The sequence below is a fragment of the Tauraco erythrolophus genome, chromosome 7 (genome assembly GCF_009769465.1).
Source record: "Tauraco erythrolophus isolate bTauEry1 chromosome 7, bTauEry1.pri, whole genome shotgun sequence".
NCBI lineage: Eukaryota > Metazoa > Chordata > Aves > Musophagiformes > Musophagidae > Tauraco > Tauraco erythrolophus.
Genome location: NC_141471.1, coordinates 49,914,260 through 49,940,337, shown reverse-complemented (window position 1 = coordinate 49,940,337; position 26,078 = coordinate 49,914,260). Strand labels below are relative to the sequence as shown.

The 26,078-nt window shown below is 44.2% G+C and overlaps 1 protein-coding gene across 2 annotated transcripts; it reads right to left on the bottom strand.

Annotated features, from left to right (window-relative positions):
• Positions 1-158: 158 nt before the first annotated feature.
• Positions 159-23,369, bottom strand: CTNNB1 (catenin beta 1). Of its 2 annotated transcripts, XM_086614379.1 has the most exons (16): positions 23,075-23,369; positions 7,865-7,922; positions 7,139-7,366; positions 6,748-7,001; positions 6,420-6,658; positions 6,133-6,334; positions 5,653-5,797; positions 5,089-5,192; positions 4,656-4,994; positions 4,247-4,405; positions 3,260-3,379; positions 2,960-3,110; positions 2,747-2,868; positions 1,489-1,549; positions 513-733; positions 159-232 (listed from the first exon to the last, which is right to left on the bottom strand). In XM_086614379.1, exons 2-15 carry the CDS (start codon positions 7,875-7,877, stop codon positions 525-527), a joined length of 2,346 nt encoding a protein of 781 aa, XP_086470505.1. In that variant the 5' UTR covers positions 7,878-7,922; positions 23,075-23,369; the 3' UTR covers positions 159-232; positions 513-524. The 2 variants fall into 2 exon arrangements, with proteins under 2 accessions (XP_086470505.1, XP_086470506.1); XM_086614380.1 differs by lacking the exon at positions 513-733.
• Positions 23,370-26,078: the final 2,709 nt, after the last annotated feature.

Genomic DNA, 26,078 nt, shown 5'->3' with positions numbered 1-26,078 from the left:
CATCTTGCAATTCATTCTTGTGCATTCTTCGTTTCTTGAATCACTCCCAAAATCCATTTGTATTATTACTCCTCGACCAAAAAGGACCAGAACAAAAAGTTTACTTCAATTGTTCCCATAGGAAACTCAGCTTGGTTAGTGTGTCAGGCACTTTCTGAGATACTAGCCCACCCCTCGAGCCCTCTCAGCAACTCTACAGGCCAATCAATGCAAGTTCATTCAGATGATACAGCTGCAAAGAGAAAAAAACAGGTGTCAGTGCTCCCGAGTACAGGGCTGTTGTCTCACATCAAGACTGCATGAAGCCAGTGCACAAGACATTACAGTTAATTACTTCCACACCTCACGGCAGAAGTCAGTTCAGACTGTACTGATCGTATGTGTCCAGAGCGTTCAGTCACTGTTCTGGCACACTGGGACCCAATTGAGCCAATCCCTCCCTGCCAACCAAGTCCAGTCATCTGTTTTTCTCCTTTTGTTTTGTTTTTAAATTCAAGGTTGGAGCTTCTTACCTAAAGGATGATTTACAGGTCAGTATCGAACCAGGCCAACTGATTACTGTCACCTGGAGGCAGCCCATCCATAAGGTCCTGGGCATGGCCAAGATCTGGCAGACCATCAACTGGGTAGTCAGCACCAGGGTGGTGGCCACCCATTTCATGTTCCATCATAGGGTCCATACCCAAGGCATCCTGACCGTATCCGCCAGAGTGGAAAGAACGGTAGCTAGGATCTAAGAAAGTTAAAGGTGGCAGAGGGAAAAAAAGCATAATGTTAACAGATGTTAGATGCATCAGAAGCTGCAAGTATCAGTGTGTGAGAAGATCATTGTAGCCATCTACTTTTTCTTCTAGTTCAGCCAAGTTCAAAACAATCTGTCGCCTGCCCTTAATGGCTGTTCCATTGTTCGAAACAGCCTTCCAGTAGGATTCTGCAGACAAAGCACACTGCAGTCAGAAGCACGAGCAGATTCCAGCCAAGCCATTAGTCTGCACAATCAACAGTACTAAAATTCAACAATACTGCAGCAAAACCAGGCTCCAAGACTGTAGACTTGCTTCTGAAAGACTAGTCAAAAATAGCTTAGAATCCTTAGGGATAGGCTTGCGTTCAAGTCTGTAGACACTTACAGACTAACACATTCAATACCAGCTTTTGTTTTAAAGCAAAACTGTGCTATTGGAATTGTCAAGTCCATTTGTAAAGAATTTAAAAGATTTCTGGAAACAACAGCTCAGCAGGAGATTCTCCCACAAGACTCAGGCAAGAGACACCACTTTTGCACGTTCCTATGTCTCCCATTTCAGTGCTGCCAGTGGTGTTGCAGGAACTGGTTATTTGAACTGGCAGTTCCCCATCTGCCTGTCAGTTTGCAATACCTTGCTGAAGAGTAATTCACTTTTCACTCATTTGCAAGTTCTCCTTTAAAATCTATGACTTGACTTCATCCAACTTAAGTTTATTCAAAGGGAACAAGAAGAGACATACCATCTGGGCGGTATCCAAGAGGTTCTCCCTGGGCACCAATATCAAGTCCAAGATCTGCTGTCTGGATGTACACAAAAAGTCACAAAACAGCTTTAATGTTAGATCTTTGGGCCAGCACTAATTCCGAGTTTAAAAAGTTTTGAAGCTTGCCCCAGATCCCTTTTTAGCAACTGTCCTGCAGTGAGCACTGCAGCATGGTACTTCTGTGAACGCAAAATGCTTTTTATCCAAGCATCTGCATCCAATATAGACCAGCCAGATTCAGGCATAGGAACCCCTACATCACTGGAAGGAGGGTTCTGTTTGGGAATAAGAAAGATAGGGCAGGTCTAGGAACACTCCTCCTCAAGTACACCTGCAAAACTCCTGCACGTCAGCTGCTCCGAGATTCCTGAGCCAGCAACAGAGCCTTTCAGAGTTCTGAAGGGACCTCCCCCGGTTTGTCCAATGACAGGAGGAATTGCCTGTCTGTAGTGTAATTGCATAACTCCAGTCTCAGAGATATTCCATTTTAGCTTTTTTCTTCCACACTACTGTGGTAGATCTGGATTTTAGGACAATAGAAAAGTAAGCACTGAAATAGTACAAATCAAGGGCTACTGCCCTTTATTTAGTTAAGTATATACAAGGTAAGACAAGGTAGGCTCCTGAACCTTAAGAATCTGGGGGAAGACAGAGACTTAGTGAAACCTTCCCTCTACTCCATGCACACAGTTCGTTTTCAGTCTTAACTCACTGTGTAGCCACTTCAAGCATGAAAAAAGGCAATATGGACGATCAGCCTGCAAACATATTCAAGTCTGAGAGCTCAGTTCTAAGGAGAACACAAGTTACATCCCCACCCCAAGATTACTGGTCTTATATTTGCTTGATAGAAGCCTCACAGGATATTTTATGTTTATGCTTCCCTCCTATCACTCATGCCTCAATTTTTGCATTCAGAGTTCATTAGGTTCTGACAAGCAGCACAGAAACGTATTAAATTATTCTACACAGCTTTGCACACTAACGAACATAACGAGAGTTACAAACTTTAGCAGCAGTAGAGAAAGGACTCTTCCTCTCTGCAAGGGAAGAAGCAGCTCTAATAAGGCTGCTTGCCGCAGGTTCACTGTGGCTGAACACGTAGACAAGATACAGCCATGTGTAAAGCTGGGCCGGTATCACTGATGGCATCTACGCTTCACTACTGGAAGGAGAGAGGACTTGGAAGTCCAAGGGCTCCCCAAGGAACCATTAATACAAAGACACAACTCACCTCGTTCCAAGCCATGGGCTCAGTCCGGAACAGAGAGCTTGTCAATTCAACTGAAAGTCGCTTCTTGTAGTCTTGTGGTTTGTCCTCAGACATTCTGAACAGCACTGCAGCTGCGTATGTTGCTGTCGAGAGGAAGAGTGATTTTAGTAGAGGTTGAGTCTTCTAGCAGCTTTTCTAACACAAGTACGAAACTTATCTTTTAAGTTCACTTACCAACACCCTCATTCCTAGAATGAAGCAGTTCTGTTAACGGGGCAGTTGCACCTTCAGCTTCAATTGCTTCAGCTGCCTCCTTGTCTTGAGCCAGTTCACAAAGTACACCTGCAGCTACTCTCTGGATATTCTCAATGGGAGAGTACAACAACTGCAAAACACAAGGGTTTCTTTAGCTCTTCTGCTCCAAACGAGCTCTTCAGCACAACTTGACTTAGCAGTTCCACCAAGGAAGCGTACGAGCCATTTCACCCGTTTTTCTAGTTACGTACTATAGTGTCGTCTTGAGCTCTTACTTACCTGCACAAATAGTGGAATGGTATTTAGACCCCTGATTACGATTCGATTATGAACATCGCGTGCAAGAATATGCAGGGCTCCAGTGCAGCCTTCGACAATTTCTTCCATACGCACACCCTCCTAGTCAAGGAAAGAAAAGACATTTTTTGAAGTTGAGATAATGTGTCCCATCTTCTAAAATAACTGCAAAAAAGGTTGATCACCCTGTCAACAAATCAACCAAACTTGTCCCCTGCACACACCCTCTTCCCTCAACAGGGCTCATATCCACTGTCTACTGCTGGCCTTCAAACATAACGTCCCTGTTAGGAGTCGGCCCAGTTTATCCAACTCAATTCGGTAAATGAAGCATCTCAGTGGAACTCCTCTCAGTGTTCTTATCTTTATTTCAGATCATCTTAAATTTCATGTTTGCAAGATTTATCTATTCTCCTGTACTAGCAGGTACTGCTTGCTAAGGCAACTTCCCCTTTGTTAATGTGCTCAATGGGATTAAAAAAAAAAAAAAAAGAAAAAAAAAAGGAGAATGATCTTGCCACACTGACGTGGTATCTAAACAGGTAACAAGCATAGAGCATGTACAACTTGTCAGTACTTTTTACAGCTCTAAGCACCCTTGAAAATTTGCAATAAGCTGTGATAGCATTCTTAAAACCCATACTTCTGAGAAGGATGAGGCAGTTCTGGTTTCCTGGTAGAGAGCTACTTCCCTTGTCAGAGTAGGCAAAACCAGTTATTTCTGTGATTCAGAATTAGATACTCAAGAGGTTCTTTGTCAAATAAGAACCAAGGTTTTGGCATTCTTGTTTATTTAAGAAAAACTTCAGGTCTGACAAGAATTATCAGCACACCAAGAGAGTAGCATGAGTTAGAGCAAATGTAAGACGAGCTATTCAGACCAAACAATAGATGGCTGAGGCACACTGACGAACGAGGAGTTTGAGAGACAAGTTTCACATGTAGCCTCAGTTATTGGCGGCTCCTTACCACGAACTGCTGTTGTGTTCCACCCATGGAAGTACGTCGCTGGGTATCTTGATGTGCTCTGACCAGCAACTGAACTAGCCTGGGGATAGCACCTTGCTCGCGCAGCGGCGCGTGGTTCGCAGGGCAGAGTGCGAGATTGCGGATCAAACCCACAGTGGCCTGCAGTGAAGAAAGAGGGTGGGCAATAAAAGAGCGTGACAGGTGCACTTGCTGTTAGCCATTTATTTTTTTAATCAGTTGACCTGAAATGCTTACATCTCTAATAGACAACTCTAAGTTGCTCAATTGAAGCAACTTTCCCATCAGACAAATTATATTCCCCAACACCTTGGAAACAAAGAGTATTTTTCCACAGTTAAGGTTACCTTAGAAAAGCACCAGTGCTGAAAACTGTTCAGCTATTATTTACCTTGATCAAAGGCCAGTGTGAAGGTGGGTGCAACAGTTTAACCACCACTGGGAGTCCATAATGGAGACGTACTGCATTCTGAGCCATCTCAGCTTCTTGATGTCTGCTGGTGAGGTGACGGAGCGCACAAATAGCAGGTTCTGTGATGTCTTCCCTGTCTCCAGCCCGAAGAACTGTGCGCACGAGAGCCTCAATGCCGCCAACCTGGCACACCATCATCTTGTTCTTGTAATTGTTGCAGGTAAGGTTAGAAAGAATGCCAGCAGCACAAGTCACAACATTAATATCATCTGATCCTAAAAGCTGAACAAGAGTTCCTAGAAGGCCTTCCATTCCCTCCTGAAAAAAAAACACAGAAGAAAAATTTAGTCTCTCCTCTTCCACTATTTTGGCTTTTTGATTTTGATCCTGATCCCTTAGAAGATCCATTTACCTGCTTTGTTGCAGCATCTGACAGATTTCTTAGAGTCCAGAGACAGTTCTGGACAAGACGCTGGCTTGGATCGGTGAGGTGGAGTCCCAAAGCTTGCATCCCACCTAGGAGATGGTACAGAGTTCACACCATTACTCAGATGCTCATCTTGTGAACAGTCAGCTCCTTCTCTTCCTTAAAGTCTGAGTGCATCTCTCACAAGCTTCTGGATCTTTCTTGGCACTAGTATCATAACATGGCTAGGCCGTAACCCTTCATCACATAGAAGAAAAGCCTGGGATTCTTTTTGTGACATTGGATCTTTTAAAAACGCATGCATATTCTACAGGGACCGTTCTGACAATGCTCAGCCACTAAGCCAACCAGCTAACAACATAGCAGACTTACTTAAAACAGACTGCCTTTTGTACTTCTGTATACTAAAGGCCTCCAAAACCGGTTATGGACTGAAGGACCAATCTGAGTTCAATTTTTGATGCTGGCAGCTTCTGTTCTTGTGTGGAACGTACTGATCCTGCAGTACCATATAGTCTTTTTCAGTTATCATGGGTGCAAGGTACTTACCAGCTTCAACAATAGCAGGTTTGTTACTGGAGCAGACTGACAACACCTTCAGCACTCTACTTGTGGTCCACAATAGCTTCTCGTAAGTATAGGTCCTCATTATGTTTACTAAAGCCTGGGGTCCACCACTTGCCAGAATAATCAGCTGAAAGATAGCAAAAAAGTAACATTTATCTGTCACTTCCTGTACATGTCAGTAGGTAGTAATTGTTGCTGGCTTTCACCTATCATAGGTTATCAATCTCTAGAAAACTGCTCACATCTGCTGGTCAGGTCTGTAAGTTTTGCAGTCTCACTATAAGCATGACTGCCTTTTTGCAAAATAATTCCTGTGTCCCTCACCTCTTGTAAGGTCAGGACTGACTGGCAAAAGCCCAACATGGCTGAAGATTCAGAATAAGGAGGTCAGTGCACAGGAACCGTTAGGTCCTTCATAGCGAGGTTGCTTGGTCTAAGTGCTTCAGCAGCAGAGGCACTTACCTTACTTTCTTGATTGCCATACGCTAAGATCTGAAGGCAGTCCGTTGTGATGGCCAAAAACTTGACGTTTGTCTTGTTGAGCAAGGCAACCATTTTCTGCAGCCCACCAGCTAAACGGACAGCCATTTTGGCTCCTTCCTGATGTAACAGGAGATTGTGAAGAGTTGTAATGGCATAGAACAGCACAGAGTCCACTGGGGACCTAGAGAAGGAAGAAACCTCATGAGTACCTAACACCTACCAGTACCAACTAAAAACCACAAGTAATACCTTAGCAGTCCACATACCCAAGCATTTTAACCAGAGCAGGGATGCCTCCTGATTTGAAGATTGCCAATAAGCCTTCACGGTGGTGTGAGAGATTGTGTAGTGTACCCGCAGTACAACGGGCCGTTTCCACATCGTTTGTATTTTGCATGGTACGTACAATAGCAGATACCATCTGAGGGGATCTCATAATAGCATGGCGAGATGCTTCCTTTTTGGATAACTGATGAACCATAACCGCAGCTTTGTTCACCACCACCTACAGAAATATTTAAAGAAAGCTTGTAGTTTTAAGGTCGTCGAAGAAGCCCCACAAGCAAGCTACACTGAGGCAAAGAAAATGCTTACCTGGTCCTCATCATTCAACAGTTTGGTCAGTTCTGGGATTGCACGAGTTGCAAGTTCAGCATCATCTTGGTAGTTTATCAAATTAACAACAGCATGTTTTAACATCTGGGATGGCTCAGCCAGGCGTTGAACATTAGTTGGATGAGCAGCATCAAATTGCGTGGATGGGATTTGCATTCCTTCATCCAGTGTTTCAGGGAACATAGCTGCACGCACTCTCTGAGCTCTAGTCATTGCATACTGGCCATCAATATCTGAGAAATAAGGTAAGTCATTACCTCAGACTAGGAATAAAAAGCTCATCTTCTAGATTCTTAATAACTTGGTATTTAGGTTTCTGTATTATTAAGCTGTGTGCCTCGGCAAATCAGTGGAATAGAAAAGGTCTTACCAGCAACTTGCTCCTGGGTAAAGGACTGAGAGAATCCCTGCTCCCACTCGTACAGGACTTGTGTCGTGTCCACATCTTCCTCTTCAGGATTTCCCTTGCCACTCAAGGAGGGAGCAGTTGTTGTGGCACCGGAATGGATACCAGAATCCAGATATGACTGTTGCTGCCAATGACTGACTGCTGCTTTTCTGTCTGGCTCCATTGCCATATCCAACTCCATCAAGTCAGCTGTAAGAAATCATTGTTAAACAATCAAATTTAGTTCAATTACTCCAGCATGCATTAATTCTTCAAGAGATGACACAGATTTTAAATGAAAATAAACTGCTATAAACAACTACCTCAAGCCAGCAGAGGTAGAACTGCAGGTGAGACAGCAGTTCTAAACTGAGGCCTTATGTCCAACCAATGCAGACATTTACAAACCTGACAACAGGCAGAGCAATCACTGCTGTTGTGACCGTGTTAGTCTACTGCTTAAAGGTTGCCTTTTCCACACACTGTGGTTTTGTACTTGGCTGTACTTAAGGGACCCAAGACACTTATGATGACAAACTTGTTTGCAGGTTTGAGTTCCAGTGTAAGGTATTAATTACTGTAGTGGCGCAGACATTATTCAATCCAAGTGACTTTTAAAAGTTTAAAAAGAGGAGTAAGGAGCCAGTTTAACTGCTCTTTATTAGAACTGCTAGATTCCAATAACAGAAATTGTGATGCATTATATACCTTGGGTTGCCATGTTCCTTGTGCTTCCAGAACTCTTTCCTGCTACTTTTCAGAGACCCTAAAAAAAGAGCAAGGTTAGAACTTATTAAACACTAATCAGAGCTAGTAAGACAAGATTTCATATTAGAACACTAGAATTGCAAACTAAGACTTTGCACATCTTGCCATTTCATTACTACAGTGAGTATATTCAAACGTTAATTAGCAAACCCCCATGGACAGAGTTGAAAAAGAATGAGATGTATCACCCAGACTTTTTCTGGTAGACTATATGTAAGATATATTCTCCTCTTAAAGCTGGAAGAGAAAAAGACCACGACAGAGCTATTTTTACTTCTCTATGCTTGCGTAAGTCCAGACATTACATCCCACAGCTTGGACATGTCACGAAGACAAGGGCTAAACATCAGACTTTCCCACTTCCATCAAAGAGAACTACTCTTAAGATACTAGCAAAACTGTTTGATACAGGGCTACAATATGGATTTTCACAGGGAAAGCTGAAATGACCATTTAAGGCAGCTGCTATTATTTCAGTAGGCACAAAGACTACCTAAAGAGTTATAATTGAACCTCCTCCTTTCCTGTGTGTCCTGGTTTTAGCTGGGACAGAGGTAGCTCTTCTTTTTAGCAGCTAGAAGAGCTCCGTGTTTTGGTTTTACTCAAAGGCTCGCTCTGAGAAGAATGTTGATAGAAAGCTGATGTTTGTAGCTGGCCAAGGACTTTTCAGTGTGCCATGTCCTGGCTGGAGTGCAGAAGCACGGCGGGATAAGGGGGGAGCATAGCCGGGACAAGGGGGCCACGATTCCCCTGGTGATTTGTGGTGGAACTTAAGATTGAAGGCCAAACTGGACAATCAGTATTCCATATCATGCAGCGTCATGCCCAGTATAAAGGTGAGGGGCAGCCGTAAAGAAGGGCTTTTTGCGCTTTGGCTCTTTCACCGCTTTTGCTCTTCTGCGCTTCTGCTCTATTGCCTTTTTTTCTCCCTCTTCCAGTACTCCCACTCTCGGAGTACTCTCTCTCTCTCTCTCTCCCCTATTTCAGGGCCTCGCATTCGTCTGGGATTGCAGCTTCGGGATGAGACGGGCTTCACGTAAGAGGGGGTGGTGAGCACCTACACTGTGTATTAAATTGTTCTTATCTCAACCCACGGGTTTCCCGTTTATCCTTTAATTCTCTCCCTCATCCCTGGGGCTGGGGGAGGGTGAGTGAACGACTGTGAGGGGGTTTGGTTGCCGGAGCAGCCTAACCCACGACACTGTGTCAGAAGAAGAAAGATTTCTTCCTACACAAAATACTCTTCCTTGAAGTTCAACTGAAAACTGAACCAGCCTTATAAACAAAAGCTCTCCTTTAGTTGCACACATTAAGTTACCAAACTATTTTTTTATGTGTGCAGAAAGCCAAGATAAACAGGGACAGAAGGCTGAAATACCATCAAATGCCCTGTCAAATTCTTCAGTACACACCTCCATTTGATATCACCAAGCAGTTCAGAAGTACCATAAATCTGTAGCTGTCTCTTCACTAACCCAGAAAGAGAAATTCAAGGCTACAGCTTCACAACGGGTCACCCAAAGCCGTCATACTTTTATTTCATTTGCTCCCCTTCCCCCCACAGCCCAACACCACTGTCGGCACAAGCACAAAGCTGGTGACAGCCTATTATGGGAGCCAGCCAAGCAGAAACATTTGTAGTGGTAACTGGTGCAGTGAGCAAAACCATCTCTCCCAGCAATAAGCTTTCAATGTGCCGTTAGGTGTTAGAGCTATGCTGATCAAAACATTCCTAGACAATGAAGTAAAGGCAAGCCACTAATCTCTCCAAAGGACAGGTTTGCAGTACTGTGTCAGGAGAACAAAGTCCATTTGATGCTGTATTTGTGTAAAGACAGATTTCCCAGTGTAAGAGTTTCCTTCAGGAGCAGCTTTTAGAAAATCATAGTTAAACAGAAGACAGGTCTGCAGTTTCAAGAGTCTCACTGAAAGGGTCAGGCAACTCCGAGGCAGGCTTATATTTCACTGTCTCTGAGCCGGCTGCAGGATGCTCCAGCAGCTCCTGAGCAAACTTGTTACTTTGCCATACAAATGCCAGCGCCATTTGTCCTGACTCTGCACTCCCACAACCTTTGGCAGCAGCCATTCCCTAGCTCTTTTAAAACGGACAGTAGATCCGCACCTCCAGCAGATCAACAGCACTGAGCTGATTTAAGACATAACACAACATCCAGTAAGTACCTTGCTATGCCACTGGAAACGCTTAGGTCCCTACACCGGTCCTACTCCACAGCCTGGAAAAGACTAGCCAACTCAAGTCTAGTCCTCACAACCTACATAGAGGATACACTGACAATAACCACTTTTTTTCCCCCACTCCCTTGAACACTGGATTCTTCCAACATGCTGTTACGAGTTTGGGAGCAGCGGTGGTAAGGGGAAGGAAAAACTAAGTCATGCCATCAGCTCACCATCTCCTGAGTAGCTAAATTGGAGGAAGAGCCTACACAAAAGCTTGATAGCTGTCTGCAGGTCTTATGCATTACTTTGTCAGCCCCACTCACACTTTCCAAACAGAAGGAAGTGGAATAGGACTGAAAACAAAATTTTTATCTTTGCTCCCCCTCGTCCTCAGTAACTCAGATGCAACATTTCCCATAGAAAACTGGGCAAGATCTAGCTGCTATACAAAATTCACAATCTGCTCAGCACAAAAGAAGATCTATTTTTATTGCAACCTTTCTTGTCTCCTCCAATCAGAAGTTTGCTGATAAAAACGATCACCAAACTAGTTTTGAACTTAACATACTGGTAGATGAACCAGTCGAGAGCACTGACTAAGCTCCGAGATATTTACTACCACCTCAGATTCAAATATGCAAGGAAGGGCTTGGGAACAACAGGTATCATTTCCTTCCCCTGTTGAATTCCGCACAAAGGCAGGCAGCTGGCTTACGGCAACGGCACTCTGAAACAGCTGCTTCAGTTTCACCAACCACTGCAGTGCAACAGGATTTCAACGTCAAGCTGAAGAACACACGCAAGTTAGCAATGAAGAACACTGAACTGAGTGTTGAGAACTGCCTTAACAGTCACACTCAGTCTCTGAATGCCGACCTTAGATCAACCTGCTAGCTGCACCAGGAAGCTTCTAACATCATAATCTGCATTTCATATACCTGAAACCCGCCAGCAATTCCAGGTGGTGTTTTTTATTTAGATGGGAAATTGGCATTAATCCCAAGAATACAAAATAACTGCAGACTAAAGGTGGCCAGGGAAAAGGGGTATGTTCTGTTTGGTTTTAGGTTTCTGTAACTGAACGTTCTCCAATTCCTTCCCCTTCTCTTCACATTTTACAAGGGGTAAACTGAGTCCAGACAAGCTGCTGACTTGTCTTCCTGTGCATCATGACAAGGTTAACACTTCAAAGCAACAACCCCAGACTAGGTACGAACGTTTCTGCTGTTACCCTGGATCAATACATGAGAGGTGGAGGTGAGGCTGTGGGAGTGGGAACAAAGGAAAAAACAACACCCTGCTAAGACAATTAAGCAGGTAGTCTTCAACCATGAACCATGGTACCAGCTCCTTTAAATTGAGCTCTTACTCAAATTCATTGGAGGACATATGACTGGTGACATTATATTGTCAAGGTCAGTAACACAGATCTTAACCACCAGGAAGAGACAGAAGGACTCAGTACACTTCACGAGCTTTAGCGTAACAGCAAGCTTCTATAAGCCTCACTATTTTTAAAGGCATCCAAGTCCCAATTTTGATAAACATCATGTTATACAGAAGTTGATATGGAGGTACTGCCAAGAGTTATGGGACTTCTTAAAAACCTCCTCGTCCTCCCCCATGACACTATCCACTTGTGCAGCAAGCACGATCAGCTGTGGATTTAAACAGAGGTTGCTTTTTTTAAAAAATATATATTAAATCCCTCACATGAAGAGCAATGCAAGCAATTGCACCAAGCTGTACTGTGTGCCATCAGTTCTAACCTTGCATTTGAATTCTAAATAACTGGGAAAAACAAGCTAAAACTAACTGCACGCTCAGCAGGCTTACGAGATATTCATTTCAAGTTACTACAGAAGACAATTCAAATTTCTTGGTTTTCAAAGGAATGAAAGAGAAGAAGCATTTTGATGATGAATAAAACTTAGGTATTAAGTTCTGATTTTGGAGAAGAGTTAAGCACATGCCAAGAAAGTCAACAAGCCTATAGTATTTCTGAAATCTGAACAGCTTCAGTAAAACCTAGATAATTTTCTTTCTAAAGCTGTTAAACTCCATTAAGACACAGAGCACAGTGCATTGTTTACTTTTATTCTGTCTTACAGAGGACAAGAACTATGAGAATAGCCTGTCTAGGGGGGTGAACATCAGCCTGACATTTACCTGTCTGCTATCAAGACTACGGTACATTTGCACCTCTGCTGTAGTTATCTAAGATAAACCCATTTTCATGGTCAGCTAAGCCATTTTGTTAGTGTCTGAAACAGCTCATGGTTGCAGCTTGTGAAATATAGCCATCTTCTTTCAAGGTTACCACCTCAATCTTCATTGAATCTCCTCATTACAATTGACTCAGATCACACCTGATTGATCTGATAGGCTCTTTGTAAAGCAAGCCCAACTTAAAAGTTTGCAAGTCTTCCAGAAACCTTTTGCTTGAGAGCAGCACATTACTAAACCTTGTGTGAGACATCAAGACTGACACAACCAGTCACCATGATCTATTTAAAGGTAACCTGTCTACTGACCATGTTTTCATATGTGTCTCTGTCTCATCTAGGACAGGACAAGCAATCGCATCTTCAAAATTAAGCACTGGTCCTGAATGACACTTTTTGTTTTTATGCAGAATGAGCAGATCTTCATCTTCTTGTGACAGTTACAGCAGTTAAAACCATGGATTATCTACATACAAGTGAAGAGAAGTACACATACTGGAAAATAGTTTTTCTCCAAATGCTGAGAAGTTATTGCAGCCACTACCAAGGTGTTCCTAGAAGCATTCTTTGAGTCTAATTTTATTACTGGTTGTCTTTCAGGCAGCTGCCTGCCAATGACATTGCCTGTGTATCTGCCTTACAAAGAGTCAGTAGCCAAAATATACAGGCAATATCAGTTCCACAACTAATACCACCAGATAGCCACAGCACTCATATTTCAGTTCTTGGGTCATAGGAAGCTACCTTAAGTTCTTATTCCTAACTAACCTTAGTTTTCAAGTGGAGATGTGAGAAATGCATCAATTAAGGATTTTTAAATTTAAAAACTCCTTTGATCTTATCCTAGAAGTTGTTATTCTGTTTTCTAGAAAAGGAGGCAAAGGTTAGGGGGAAATTGTCTAAGTAGGACAATACTGATAGTGAAATATCAAAGAAGCTTTCACAGTATATAACCTCTTTCAGGCACGAGTGGCTGACCTGTCTCCTTAAGCAATTTTAAGTTTAACCTATCCCCCAGCTATAAGAACTCTTGCAGCAGAGGCCAGCCTACCTTCTACTGCTTTGAGTCTTACAAAGACATGATCCAGCTGAGATAGTAGCTTCAATATTCATTAGGAATAGCACTAAACTGATGAACAGGAAGCCTAAAAAGTTATTTTTCCTTCTTCAAAGTGGAAAGCCTATAATGAGTTTATACCTGCCTACTAATTTTTTTTTTTTTTTAAGGAAAAGCAAGAAGTCTTAGTCTAGCTGAAGAAAACGTGACAGTTACAAATTGAGTGGAAAGGAACAAGGGAGAAGTTACAAGTGACCTATAAGAACTGATTTATAGATTGCCAATCCATAGATGAAACAAGGATGGCACTTGTGGATAGTAATGATCCAGGGTATTTGCATTCTGTTTCTAACTTAGACAATTCTGTTTTCAGATTAAGAAGGGAGATGATAACCTGAGAAGTTGAAAGGATTGACATTTGCCCTGCAGGTCTCAATTCAGGAAGCTTTCATTTTGTATCTTCGAAGGTTAAGCAAGTTCAAGAATTTTTAAAACAGATTTCTGGAGGTTAACTTCTAATTATTCCTTATCCAAATACCGGAATAAGGCCTCTTCTCCCATATCCTCCCAGATATTCCAAACAAAACTTAACTTTGGGGATTTTCATCTGGTTTCTATTGAGCTCTCGGGTAAAGTATGTAGGTAGGTACATTTTGTAGGTAATTCTGGAGGCCCTTCATGTATCAGATGCTTCTGTAAGATTAGTAAGAAAGCCTGAAAGTGCAGTTTCAGTGTTGTGTGTTTTAAGAGATTTTAGAAGCTTGCTGTAGGAATGACAGTTGGGGTTTACAATTTTTCTATGCAATGAACAAATAGTTCTTTATTTCAAAACAGGAACAGATAACATGCTTGAGTTTCACTCTGAAGACTTGCATTTAAAAAAATTTAATTCTTCCTGTACAAAAATACCACACAGGATCCAATACAACAATTTTCCTTAAACACATTCCATATCCACAAAACAAGTACTGAGCAGCATTCTCATCTTCTGTCTAAAGTAGCGGCATTTGCAGTCCTCAGTCACTTTGCCAGCTCTGAAGGGAACAGCTGAATGCAGTGAGTGGAGACTATTTTGAAATTAAAGTTACATACAAGCATTAGACAGCCTTGATTATTGTCAAATTAGTCACTCGCCAGTAGTGACTTCTGGATTAAGAAATTCAATTTTTCAAATCCCTCCTCACATGAGCAGTTTAAGGACCTGGATGGACAAAAACAACTGTGAAACTCATTGAAAACTGGCTCTCAAATAATGGTTTAGGGCTGTAAGTTATCACATTACATAAAGCAATGGACCACTTAGACATTTTTTGGAGACAGTAAAGTTAAGGTTTATCTTATTATCTATACCAGAATTCAGAATATAAAACTTCACAATTTCCATATAAACATCAGGCTTCCTCCTGCTTGCAGCAAGCTGATATTTAATACCATGTACAAATATCTCGTCATAGGCCATCTGAACATATTTGAAGTAAATGGAAGTAACTTACACTGTATGTAAATACCAAAAGGAAACAAGTCAAACCGTGCAGCCAAAGAAAACACAGCATGCATTTTCTCCAACTCTAAAAAGAAAAAACCACCACAGGTTTTCACAGCTCAAACATTTCTGCTGTCTTTCAAGTTAGATGATGGAAACACTCATCTGCAGCCTTCACTACCACCTTGGAAGAAGAGCCACAGCAAGAGACAGAGCAGCATTACTGGTTTTAAGTGTTGTGCCAAGACACAGCAACCTCAACCATTTCAATAGTTCTACTGAAACTAAGAGCTACCAATAGCAACAGGAATCTTAACCTGCATGCCACAGCACTCACCCACACTGAAATACAGCTTTCTGATCCTAGATGGCAACAGAACAAAGTCATTCATAAACTTTAATTCACGACATCCCTGCTCTGGTCATTTCCTCAAGTGACATTTGTTTAAAATTGTTTCCTCTAACCACTAAGTAAAAATACTTCACTGGAGTGAAATACCATATCCACTCAGTATCCTATGTAATCCATCCAGCTCAGATTTATCCAAGCTAGAATACTTCAGGCAATGCATTCTACTGATGCCTGAAAAAAGTTAGATGTCCTGATAACAGCAATATGTTCTATTTTAGATTTAGCTAATCAGATGACAGTAAGTTTGACTCTGAACCCAGAACATACAGTTCTAAATTGTTCTTTAAAATACCTTAATAATAAAACCTGAAAGTCTAAGATCTTTTTCTCCTATTAAACATTAGAAAATTAAGAAACATGAACAGTACCTGCTTAACTGACCTTTCTCAAAGGTTAACAATTTGCAACTTCCAAGCTTTAAATATCCTTAATGTATGCTGAAAGAGGCAACAAATTAGCTCAGATAATCCACAGAATTAAAGTGGAAGAGGGGTATTTGACAGCACACAGAGATCTGCCAACACTCCCTACAAGTCACCTCTGCTTTCAGCCACTGTTCTCTGCTGCTTCATTTCCACTTCATTATTTCTTTTTTCCTTCAGGCATTCCGGTTTGCTATTACATCAACTGTTCTGGCTTTTCAGCTTTTGCCTTCTGCCTTAGAAATTATCTAAAAATTCCTTTCCATAACAAAGCCAGAAGAGCTTCCCTACACTAGCTTTTATAAGGTTGGGTGGTGGGTTTTTTTTTTTTAATAAGAGTTCATTTGATACCACATGCAAAATAAACTGTTATGCCTGTCTATTTTCAGTCATCTCAGCAATCTAAGATCAATTAGGAGCACAGAGTATTCTATTCACATGCTCATTACCTAAAGCAAACAGCATGCAAATATTTCTGTTCTTGCTAGACTTTAAGAAAGTTGATTACAACTGCTTAATGGAACTGAAGTGCGGGCATCTGGTAGTCTCGACTAGACTTAAATACTGGGTTAGCTGTATTAAAAGAGGATTTATTCCTCAAAAAGTGCCTGGTGAAGGAAAGACTCAGGTTACAAGGTCAGAAAACGAGGCTCATCTTTGAAGTCCATGCAGCCTTAGGCACACATGGCAGAGGGGAGGGAAAGGGGCCACAAGAACTTTACAACAGGGCTGTAAGGCTCCATTCTACCACGCTTCACCTCCATTAGGCCTGGAGCACTACAGAGTGTTGATACTACAGGACACCCACCTGTTTTACCCTCCCCTTCCTCCCAGAAGGGACAGCAGGCTGTACAGAACCACACTTCCCAGCCAGCTTGCCAAGTGACCAACTGTGACAGCTCATTCAGTTTCAAGTGCAGTGGAGACTATGAAGCGGTTGTAGTAAGATCCACATTTTGTTTCACTCACCCAAAGTACAGAATGCCACCCAGAACACAGGCAGCTTGAATAGCCACTGAAGAGCAACTTCAGCCACTAACAAAAATCCAGGTAAAAAAAAAATATATCTCAGAAATGGACTTGTTGAGCCAGATGGGATCTCTTTCAGCTGGAGGCCTTTGAGCAACTAACACAGCATTTAGGCACCAACAGCTTGTGCAATTAGTCAGGGTCTTCACAGGTACTAAGGTTTAAGCACCCTTTTAAAAACAACCCATTAGAAGTTTCAATAAAGCAACAGTTAACATTGGTCTGAGAGCCTTCATCAGCCAACAAATACTTGAGAAAACTGATCTATAAAATGGTGAGAACCTGGAGGAGAACTCGAAACAAGTACACTAGGTAAGTTACTAAAAAAAGAAGCAAAGTTCACCTGGGCACTGATCTGCACAATCATTCTGGAAGATGAACTTCTGAATGTTAAAGCCTGCCTGAAAACCCCCTGCAAAATGAAGCTGGCAATATCACAAAAATGTTCTCCAATACCTTTGATGCACAGTACTCTTTAGGACAGATATTTTAGAGGAACTTTGTAAGGAAATTACATATTGACAAGACAACTAGAGAAGTCAAAAGGTACTTAGTAGCAGTTACCAACCACTGTAATTTCTTACAACTATCAGTGGTGCCCTACACAATTGTGTTTGATGCTGGCCAGAGCCTCAGGCCACCAGAGTCACACAGCTGGGCATACTATGCAATGGAAAGACCACACCTTTTCACATAGTCCTATACTTTCTGCTACTTAAAAGCATACTTATACTGTAGTATCTCAAGTCTCACAGCACTGGATGTTGTCACTTCACTTCACATGTCCAGCGTGTGGACACAGCACAATTATTTTGCCCTTTACCTAGGGAAACATTCAGGAGTTGCAAGAGGTCTGTCAACACAATCCTTTATCTCCAAAATCACGGGCAAGTACACCAGCAGCTTCTAACAAGATCTGCAAACAAAAAAAAGCTATCTTCCCAAAGAGCTACACTTTCTTTACTGGGTATTTGTTGGTCCTCTATAAAAATCTGTTTGTTTCTATGAGCTATAAGCAGCAGCTGTGCTCAAGCTGACAGAGAAATTATCAGGTCATGTTTAAAAGAGCTTTTCACTGGCAAGGCAACACTAGCAAAATCTATAACTTTATTAGCAGCCAAGACTGGCTCCAAGTACCAGCACATCCTTCTTCATTGTCTAAGAGAGGAGCTGATCATAATCTTAACATTTAAGGTGAGATGTAAGAAACTGCTTCAACTACTAATCAAGCATCACACATCCAGCTTTAGAACAAAAGCAATAATCTTCTTCACATAATATACCTATCAATCCTTTGACAGCAGTTTGCAGCTCAGTATTGAAGGACTGGTATGACAGTTTCAAGTTTAGGAACTTGCATTAAGTTCGTAACAAGACTATCAACGCAATTACCCTTATGCCTTAATTGTTTTGACCAACTAAGCACCACCAACTCATGCACGTAACCTCAAAACAGTTACTGAGTTCACTTCTGCTCAGGAGTGGGTTTCCTTTGAGATCTTTCAGTTACCAGCAAGCATTTCCAATTAGGGTTTCATGCAATATTCATTATGTTTGAAGATCTTCACAGCTGAGCAAAATATTAAGAGCACTTTTATTATCACAGCTTAGAAAGTTCCACCTTTTATTTGCATGACACCATTAGGTATCTACATTATGCATACTCCTACCTTCTTCAGGAATGAGCTAATGTTTTATCTAAAGTTCAGTTTGCCAGCAGTACTCACCTAACCAACTTGCACTCATTTACAGCTTTTGGTCCATGTGCCCCTACTTTCATTGAGCAAGACATCCGCAGTAGAGATGGCAGCAGCCAGGATCAGACATCTTTAGTCTTACCTGGCCACATACAAAAAAAGCTGCCATCATGACCATTTAGAAACAACCTATGAGAACTTAGACAAATATCGTACCACATTTAATTTAACACTAACAAAGTTCAGCAACAAATCACTGTCAACCCTCAAGCTTCCTGCCTGCTTAGTTTTCGGTGTCAAAAGAGATACTTAATGGTTCTACAGTCATTTATCACGATTGCATCCATCATGAGCAAGGCGCTGACAGCCATTGTATTACAGAAGTATCTTTCCCTCCTGTGTAGAACTTAAAACATGCATTCCTGCTCTAATACAGCAACAGTTTTGCAAACAACCTCCTTCCCAAACCAGTAAGCATCTAACTATATTCTAGTTTCTTCCCAGGCTGCAACCACGTAGCCAGCCCTGAACGTGGATGTTAAACATAAATCTCCATGGTTTAAGAAACCAGAGTGATTAGTCATAATTGCACTGACACTAATGAAATGCTTATGAATCTGAAAGCACTTGCCTTTGCTTGTCTGTCAGAATAACTATGTGTTTACAATAAGACATACCAACACTCCAAAAAGCACTGTTCAAGCAACAAACAAAGTCTAACACTATAAGATGTTTCTTCAACTCAATTAAGGCAAACTGACAAGGCAAGAGCATTTATCAGCACCTTTAGGATGTTAAGATTTCTGGCCACTGGAGGGCACCTGAATTGTTGCCAGGACAATACAGAACTACTTGCTACAGTCGCTGCAGAGTTGGCAAACTTCTCCAATTTATGCAAGTCTATTTAGCATCGTTAAGTCAGCCTAGAAATGTTAGTTGCGGCAAACATACTTACAGTGCACACTGTACATTTGCCAACTCCAATAAGATCCAGCTAGCTCTTACTACTTTTTTTAAAGCAGCAAGCTAAAATACTAGATTAACTCTTTCAATCTTTAAGGGAATTAATTTACTCCTTAAACAAGGCTCCAGAGTTGATTCAGTATTAAGTAATAGAGAAAGTACTTTACTTCTGCAATCCTAATCCAGCCTGCATACATAGCTTCTAAAGCAACTCAGAGCATTAACAAAAAGTTCTTCTCTAACGACAGGTGTAAAGCAACATCTGCACCCATACTTCCCAAGGCAAAAAAGCATAGGAATTTGCTTTCATATCAAATCAGAGTTAACAGATTCCTAACAGCAGGTTGAACTACAGGTATACATTTCACCCGTTCACCTTATGAATTTGGTGTTCCATATAGACAGAAATGCCAGAATAAGACTTGCACTAGTTCTCTCCCTTGCAATTGAAGTTACCTGCCAGTGCAAAACACCCTTCTGGCTCCTTTCTTCTCATGAGACACAACACAGGCAACATCGCACTAGTATAGTAAGACATTACCCTCTTGAGCTAAAGCCTGATCACAGACCACAGCAAGTTTAACCTTGGCATCAAGTGCCAGAAATGGATATTAAAAGTTAACCACTCTCAGGCTACCTTATGTTAGTAAGCCTAACAAATTCAGTTGGTACATAACATCAAAGCACCCCTAAAACGAGTCTTCCAATGCTTAACTAGAACTTCAGCAGTACTGCCCTGCCCATCTGACCAGGATAATCGTTTTATCTAAAGAGATAAGAAAACTCACATGCAATACTTAACTGCCAAGGGGTCTGCAGAATTTTGCAAAGCCAATGCAGTGCCATTTCTAAGTTCCCGCCGAGTCACCCAGCAAGGTGGGGGACTCAGAGCTCCCAAACACGCGCTGCGAGGAAAGGACGCAAGGGCGAGTCCCAACTGCCTGCACAGTTTCTCACAAAGTTTTATCAGGCTTTGTGAAGTATGATGTTCAAGATAAGTAAGGTCAGTCCTGATTTTCCTGCCATGGTATGCAGTCTACCAGAGTCACAGAACAAGTTTTGCTGCAAGCAACTGCATGATCACCACCATCACTGCATTACCAGCTTTAACTATGAATTAACACGAGTGATTTTGATTACTGCTGTATTTGCACACTAGTCTGCCTACTAGACAGTATTTTGCGGAAACATCCTTATCCAGAAGTTTCAGACCACACACTCAGACTTCAGTTTGTAAGTTTGAGTCTTACAATAACCATGTTTCCTGCCCCATTCTTGCTACCTCCCTTTCTACCCCTCAAAATACTGCAACATTAGTTTAGAAGGCCAGTAGTGCTACCTTGTTGCCTTTACATCTGAATTAACTTTAAGTATTGTGTTTTGAAGAGTTAAACTTGAAGTTTTGGTGATGCTAAGTCCCAAAAGATCAACATCGGTTTCACAGAGAAACCATAGGTCTGAAGGACAACCAGGTTTCATGGCCAACGTTTGATAAGCCAGTTACTGACATGCCAGTCAAAGCAAAACACCAGTGTTCATAGTAGACCATGTATCAAGCAAGAAGCCCAGCCTCTTTATTGCTTAGGCAAGACGAAGGAAGCTTGGTTTATTAAGGATGTAACACAACAGCTGAAGAACTGACGCTTTCAATCAAGCTTTACTTTGCATGAAATCCTTGCTTTTAGAAGCTATTGTGCATTGCATTGTCCTTTCCATCAACATGTTTTTACTTATTTCTCCTCTAGACTCTTTGAAATGATCAGCCATACAGATCAACATGAACATTCCTACGAGTATCAGTTTATACCTAAACAGAAAATATCTGAACTAACAACCAAGCAAATATGACATTTCTTTAGAACAATCCCAGAACGGCAAGATACTCGATATTATTTTATACTGAATGCTGAATTTAGAGAGCATTAAAATTAAAGCCTTGCCTGAACACTTAAGTAGCCTCATTTTCAACAATACCAGCCATTAGGCAATCGATACAGTAGCCACATACCTGCAGCTGTCTGCACCTTTTAATAAAAAAGTCCAAGATCAACATCAGGTTCCTGCACCATCAGTTACTGAAATTCACATTATAACTTGGCCCAATAAACATCAGTAAGTTTTGCCCTTTGCGCTGTTTTAAAGCCTTGCAGTATTTCTGCCATTCAGAAGCAAAAAATCATAATCGGTAAGCTGCTGTCTGGTGTGTCTGAACTTGATATCAAAAAACCCTATACTCTTTCAGATAGTTTTCTCATCTTTGCCTTTACTATAGTCTCAGGACATAAAGATCCTGTTTTACTAAAACCCCTCCTTGATTTCCGTCCATCGACCTCAGCATACCAGCCCAGCCTCTTTCCATTCACCACTTGCATACTTTGGGGGATGGGAGGACCACAGATGTCTGGAATACACAGAGTGTCAGAACAATGGCTGCTCCATGAGAAAGAAATCAAGAAGTAGCTGATTACAAAGATCAACACTGCTATTCCCAAAGTCACAAGTTGCCCATAGCACCTTCACAGCCTGTCCCTTCTTCCCAGAAGGGATAATCTTCAGCATAGGTTTTTGGGAAGAGATTCAAAAAGAAGCGGCAAGACGTCCTAAGTTTTAGCTAGGGTAGAATTTAAGGTTTTGCTAGATTTAAAAAAAACCAACCCAAACCCTCGCTGTCCCAGGAGCAACTGATCGCGCACAAAAGAGAGCTGAACTAAGCTTTTCGGTGAAAAAGCACAGCTGGACCTCCCTGTTCCACAGGAAATCAGAGATGAGTGCCCCATATCCTACCGGGAGCAGCAGCGAGTTGCTCCGCACACCTCAGAAGCGCGGCAGCCCGGGCGGCTGGAGCCGCCGCCGGCCTCCGCCCCGGCCGGGGAGAGCAGCAGGCGCTTCCCCGCAGCGCCGGGCCCCCGCGCCGCCCCAGCCGCTCGCCACCAGCCTCCGGTAACGTGCGTGTTAAAAACTTAATTTGATTGCGCCCAGCTCCGGGGAGCTTCGCTTCGGTGACACCCAGAAGCAGCAAAACCTCTCCAGCGACCATGCGTGCGAGACAGACCGAAAACCCACAAGCCAACAGTGACTTATCTCCCGCTGCCTGCGGTGACCGGGATTAGTTAATTACATTCGGTACGAATAAACCCGTCCCCTGCTCTCTTCCCCCTCCTACCACCACCAGTGGTCTGCAGCCCACCGACGAGCCAGTACCTCCCCCCTCTTAAAAAAAAAAAACAACAACAAACAAAACCCAAAAACAAGGGGGGCACGAAAGTACTCCGGCCTCGGGAGCAGAGTCCCACGGAGACGCGCCGTCTCCTGCAGACCCGAGCAACCGGCCCCTCGCCCCGGGACGAGCTTCCCAAGAGACACCTCGGGAGCTGCAGCTGCCGCCTCCCGCAACCACGCAGCTGTCCGGACCTCCCAAAACGAGTGCCCTCTCCTCCTTTCCTGCCTCCCCCTCACCTCTGCCTCTCTCCCACCCGCACTCCCACCCAGGCAGCGCCCTCACTCCCACCCGCTACCTCCGGCCCCATCCTTCCCGCGTCGGCGCCGGGCACACCCTGGACCCCCCAACAGCCGCGGGACGCAGCGCCCGCTCCCGCCCGCCGCCAAGCGCCGGCGGCCGCCGAGAGACGGGAGCCCAGCCCAAGCTCTCCTCAAGTTCCCGCGGGAGAAAGTGGCACTAACGTTGCAGGGAGACGAGAGCGCAGGGTCCCCCCGGGCTCCGGCTGCTGCTGCTGCCGCCCGGGCGATCTCGGTCCGGTCCGTCTTTCCTTCCTTGTCCTCCCGCCTCCTCCTCCTCTTCGCTCGGCTCTTTGCTGGCGGCGATAACCCCGCCGCTGCCTCCTGGGTGGCGACCGTATGGGGCGGCGGTGTTAGTCCCCTTGCCCCAAGCACCGCTGCTCCCACCGCCGAACCGAGCGAGAGGCTTAAAATGGCGTCGCTCACAAGGAGGTTCTTATAGTGAGCGCCGGGCTCGGCTGTATCCTGCCGCCGCGGCCGGGCCCAGCGCGCAGCATTCCACAGGCACCCAGCGCACAGGGCAGGGGGAGGAGAAATAGTGCCCGGCTCCCAGAGCGGAGGGAGACAGAGAGCAGCAGCGGAGGGAAGCGGCCGCGAGCGGGGGGAAGGCCGTGGCAGCGGCGGCGCGGTGGGGGAGGTGGCGTGGGCCGGGCCGTAGACAGCGGAGGGGAGCGGCGGCGTGAGGGGCGGGCGGGCCGGCCGGCGGGGGGAGGCCGGCGGAGACACCTTATTCCGGAGGTGGGGAAGGGAAGAAGGATCCGAATTCTCGGCTGGGAGCGAAGTTGCTGCCTGAGGGTGGAGTAGAGGCGGCGGGGGAGGGGGTGCAGCCGAGGGGATTAGCCCGGGGTCCTGCTGTGGGGGCGGGGGGAGGAAGGCGAGTGCGACACCCGCCGCCCCCCCCCCCCCCCCCCCCCTTTAATTTGGCGTTTCGTTGCCTGAGGATTTTTTAAATTATTATTATTTTTAAACGTACGCCACCAACTGCAGCGAAACTCCGTCTTCCCAAACGCTTCTCGCCAAGTCCGGGAGCCTACCGGGCTGCTGAATCGAGCAAAAACGGCCCCGGTGCCGGGCTGGGGCCGCCCGCCGGACTGCGGCTGCTGGCCCGCCGCTTGGCTCGGTTCGGCCCGGCCGGCGGCGGGGAGGCCGGCGGAGCCCGCCAAGGCGGTGGCCGGCCCCGCTCCCGCCGGCGGAAGCGCGCTCCGCTCTGCCCTTGTAAATATTTGTCAGGAAGCAGTTGCCAAAGAAAGTATCTCGTTATGCAATTTTTTTTTTTTTAATGGAAATAGCGAGCTTCTCCGCACACACACCTCTTCCTCCTCCTCCTCGCCCGCCCCTCATCTCTTTAGCGAGTCGGAAAAACAGGAAAATACTGGGAATTGCACAAGGTTCCCGGCGGCGCGCAGAGCCCTGCGCAGGCACGTATGCGGCAGCCGCGTCCTCGGCGGGCGCCGGCTCGCGCGGCGAAGTGCGGTAAAGACTTTTCGCATGTTCGGTCTTGCGCTGGCAAAGTGTGTTTAACGTGCCGGGGGGGGGGAAATACGCACACGCACACCCCGCGTGAAACAAGGACCGTAATATACTGATGTGCTTGTGTAAAACATCCGTCGCTAGTGAAAGATGGATTTATTTATCCACCCCCACCCCCCCCCACCAGCATAAATTTCCTTCGGCACTAGCGGATGTTGGGAGTTTAATTCTTGGTCCTGCGCTGGAGGGTTTTGTGCAGCCTCTCGTTCCCCCCCTAGCCTCCAGCTTCTGTGGTTCTTGCAGCGGGGACGTGCGGTTCACGGAGGGGCCACCTTTACTCCTGTTTTTCCACTGATAATACTGTTTTAAACAGGCTCCGAGTTTCTACCCAGGAAGTTACACTTAAAGGTTATTTTTGTCCCCATTGATTTGTTCAGTAATACGTAGTGTTAGAATAAAGAAGCTCTTCCACAGTGTTACTTGATTTTCATGTCAACTGTTGTGTTTTTTTTTTTAATCGGTGCTTTTTAAAAAGGGGGATTTCTCCCTGGAGGCGGGGAAATAAGTAGGGCTTGCTGCACACAAAAGACACCCCAACCCTTGCAGGTGGACCTGGCATGGGTCACAGGGGGCCACAACCTAGTGGGGCAAGTGCAGGTCCTTGAGTGTGTGGGTTAGCTGTCACTACTATAATGGCTCTGAGAAAGCAGCGGTGATAAAAAAATCCATGTTTTCTCCCTGCTCCCCAACACCGTTGCAGGGCATGTAGCAATCATCCACCCGCCAGCCTTCCTGTGCAGTGGGCAACCTCAGGTCCCCACTTGTAAGGAAATGATATGCCACCTGAACTCAGAAGTTCAAGAAATACATCTTCTCTTGTCATGCTGTTTTCTCTTAGGAGAGTTGCCCATTTTGACAATGCTGGGCAAAAGGAGGGCAAGAACGAGCACAACTGTCGGCAAGAGTTGGCAAAGGAAATCCTGCTGGCTGAGGGCAAGCAGGCTATGGATGCTTATCACCTTCCAGGGGAATTACATGGTGCAGCTATGAGCAGAAGGACCTTGCTGTTCTTGACACCAGAAGTTTGATTCCAATTTACGATAAGAGTCAGAGAAAGTATTCCTGGATATTGGTTTCGGCATTAGAAAAAAGGACAAGAGTGCAAAGGAAGAGTTAATTTCTTTGTCCACCTCCCTTTCTCAGCTGCCTTCCACTACAACCTTGGGAAAATCTGGTCTGCCTCGGTTTCACTCTCTGTAAAATGGGAATAGTAATAATGACAGACCCCTCCTTTTAGATCCCTGGATCAAAGGTACCATATAAGTTCAAAGTCCTGATTCTATAGAGCATTATTGCCAAATTCACTATAAGCGATTCCATTGGGTACTTGATAACAACAGTAGAATCAGTCAAACGCCCTTGATGCATTGCATGGTCCCAGATACCTTTCAGAGCCTCTTTGTGTGCCATCCCACCCCCTGAGGTCTGCAGGGATGGGGCTTTTGGAGCCTGGATTTTGCAGGAGCAGGAGGGGTACAGTCCGTGTCTTTGCTTCTGGCCCCTGAGCTATGCACCGCTTTTCTTTTTGACCTGACGAGGACAACTGGAACTAGCCCTTTTAAAAACAGGTTTAAAACGTACAACTTTATATATATGTGTATATAAAACTTTCATAAGGCCTTTAGTACATAATGCTAAA

Excerpts from the sequence above, each read along its gene's own strand:
- CTNNB1 (XM_086614379.1), bottom strand. Across the intron at positions 5,798-6,132 it reads ATGGCAATCAAGAAAGTAAG|CTGATTATTCTGGCAAGTGG; the intron begins GTAAGTGCCTCT and ends GCTATCTTTCAG. Across the intron at positions 5,193-5,652 it reads ACCTGCTATTGTTGAAGCTG|GTGGGATGCAAGCTTTGGGA; the intron begins GTAAGTACCTTG and ends ACCATCTCCTAG.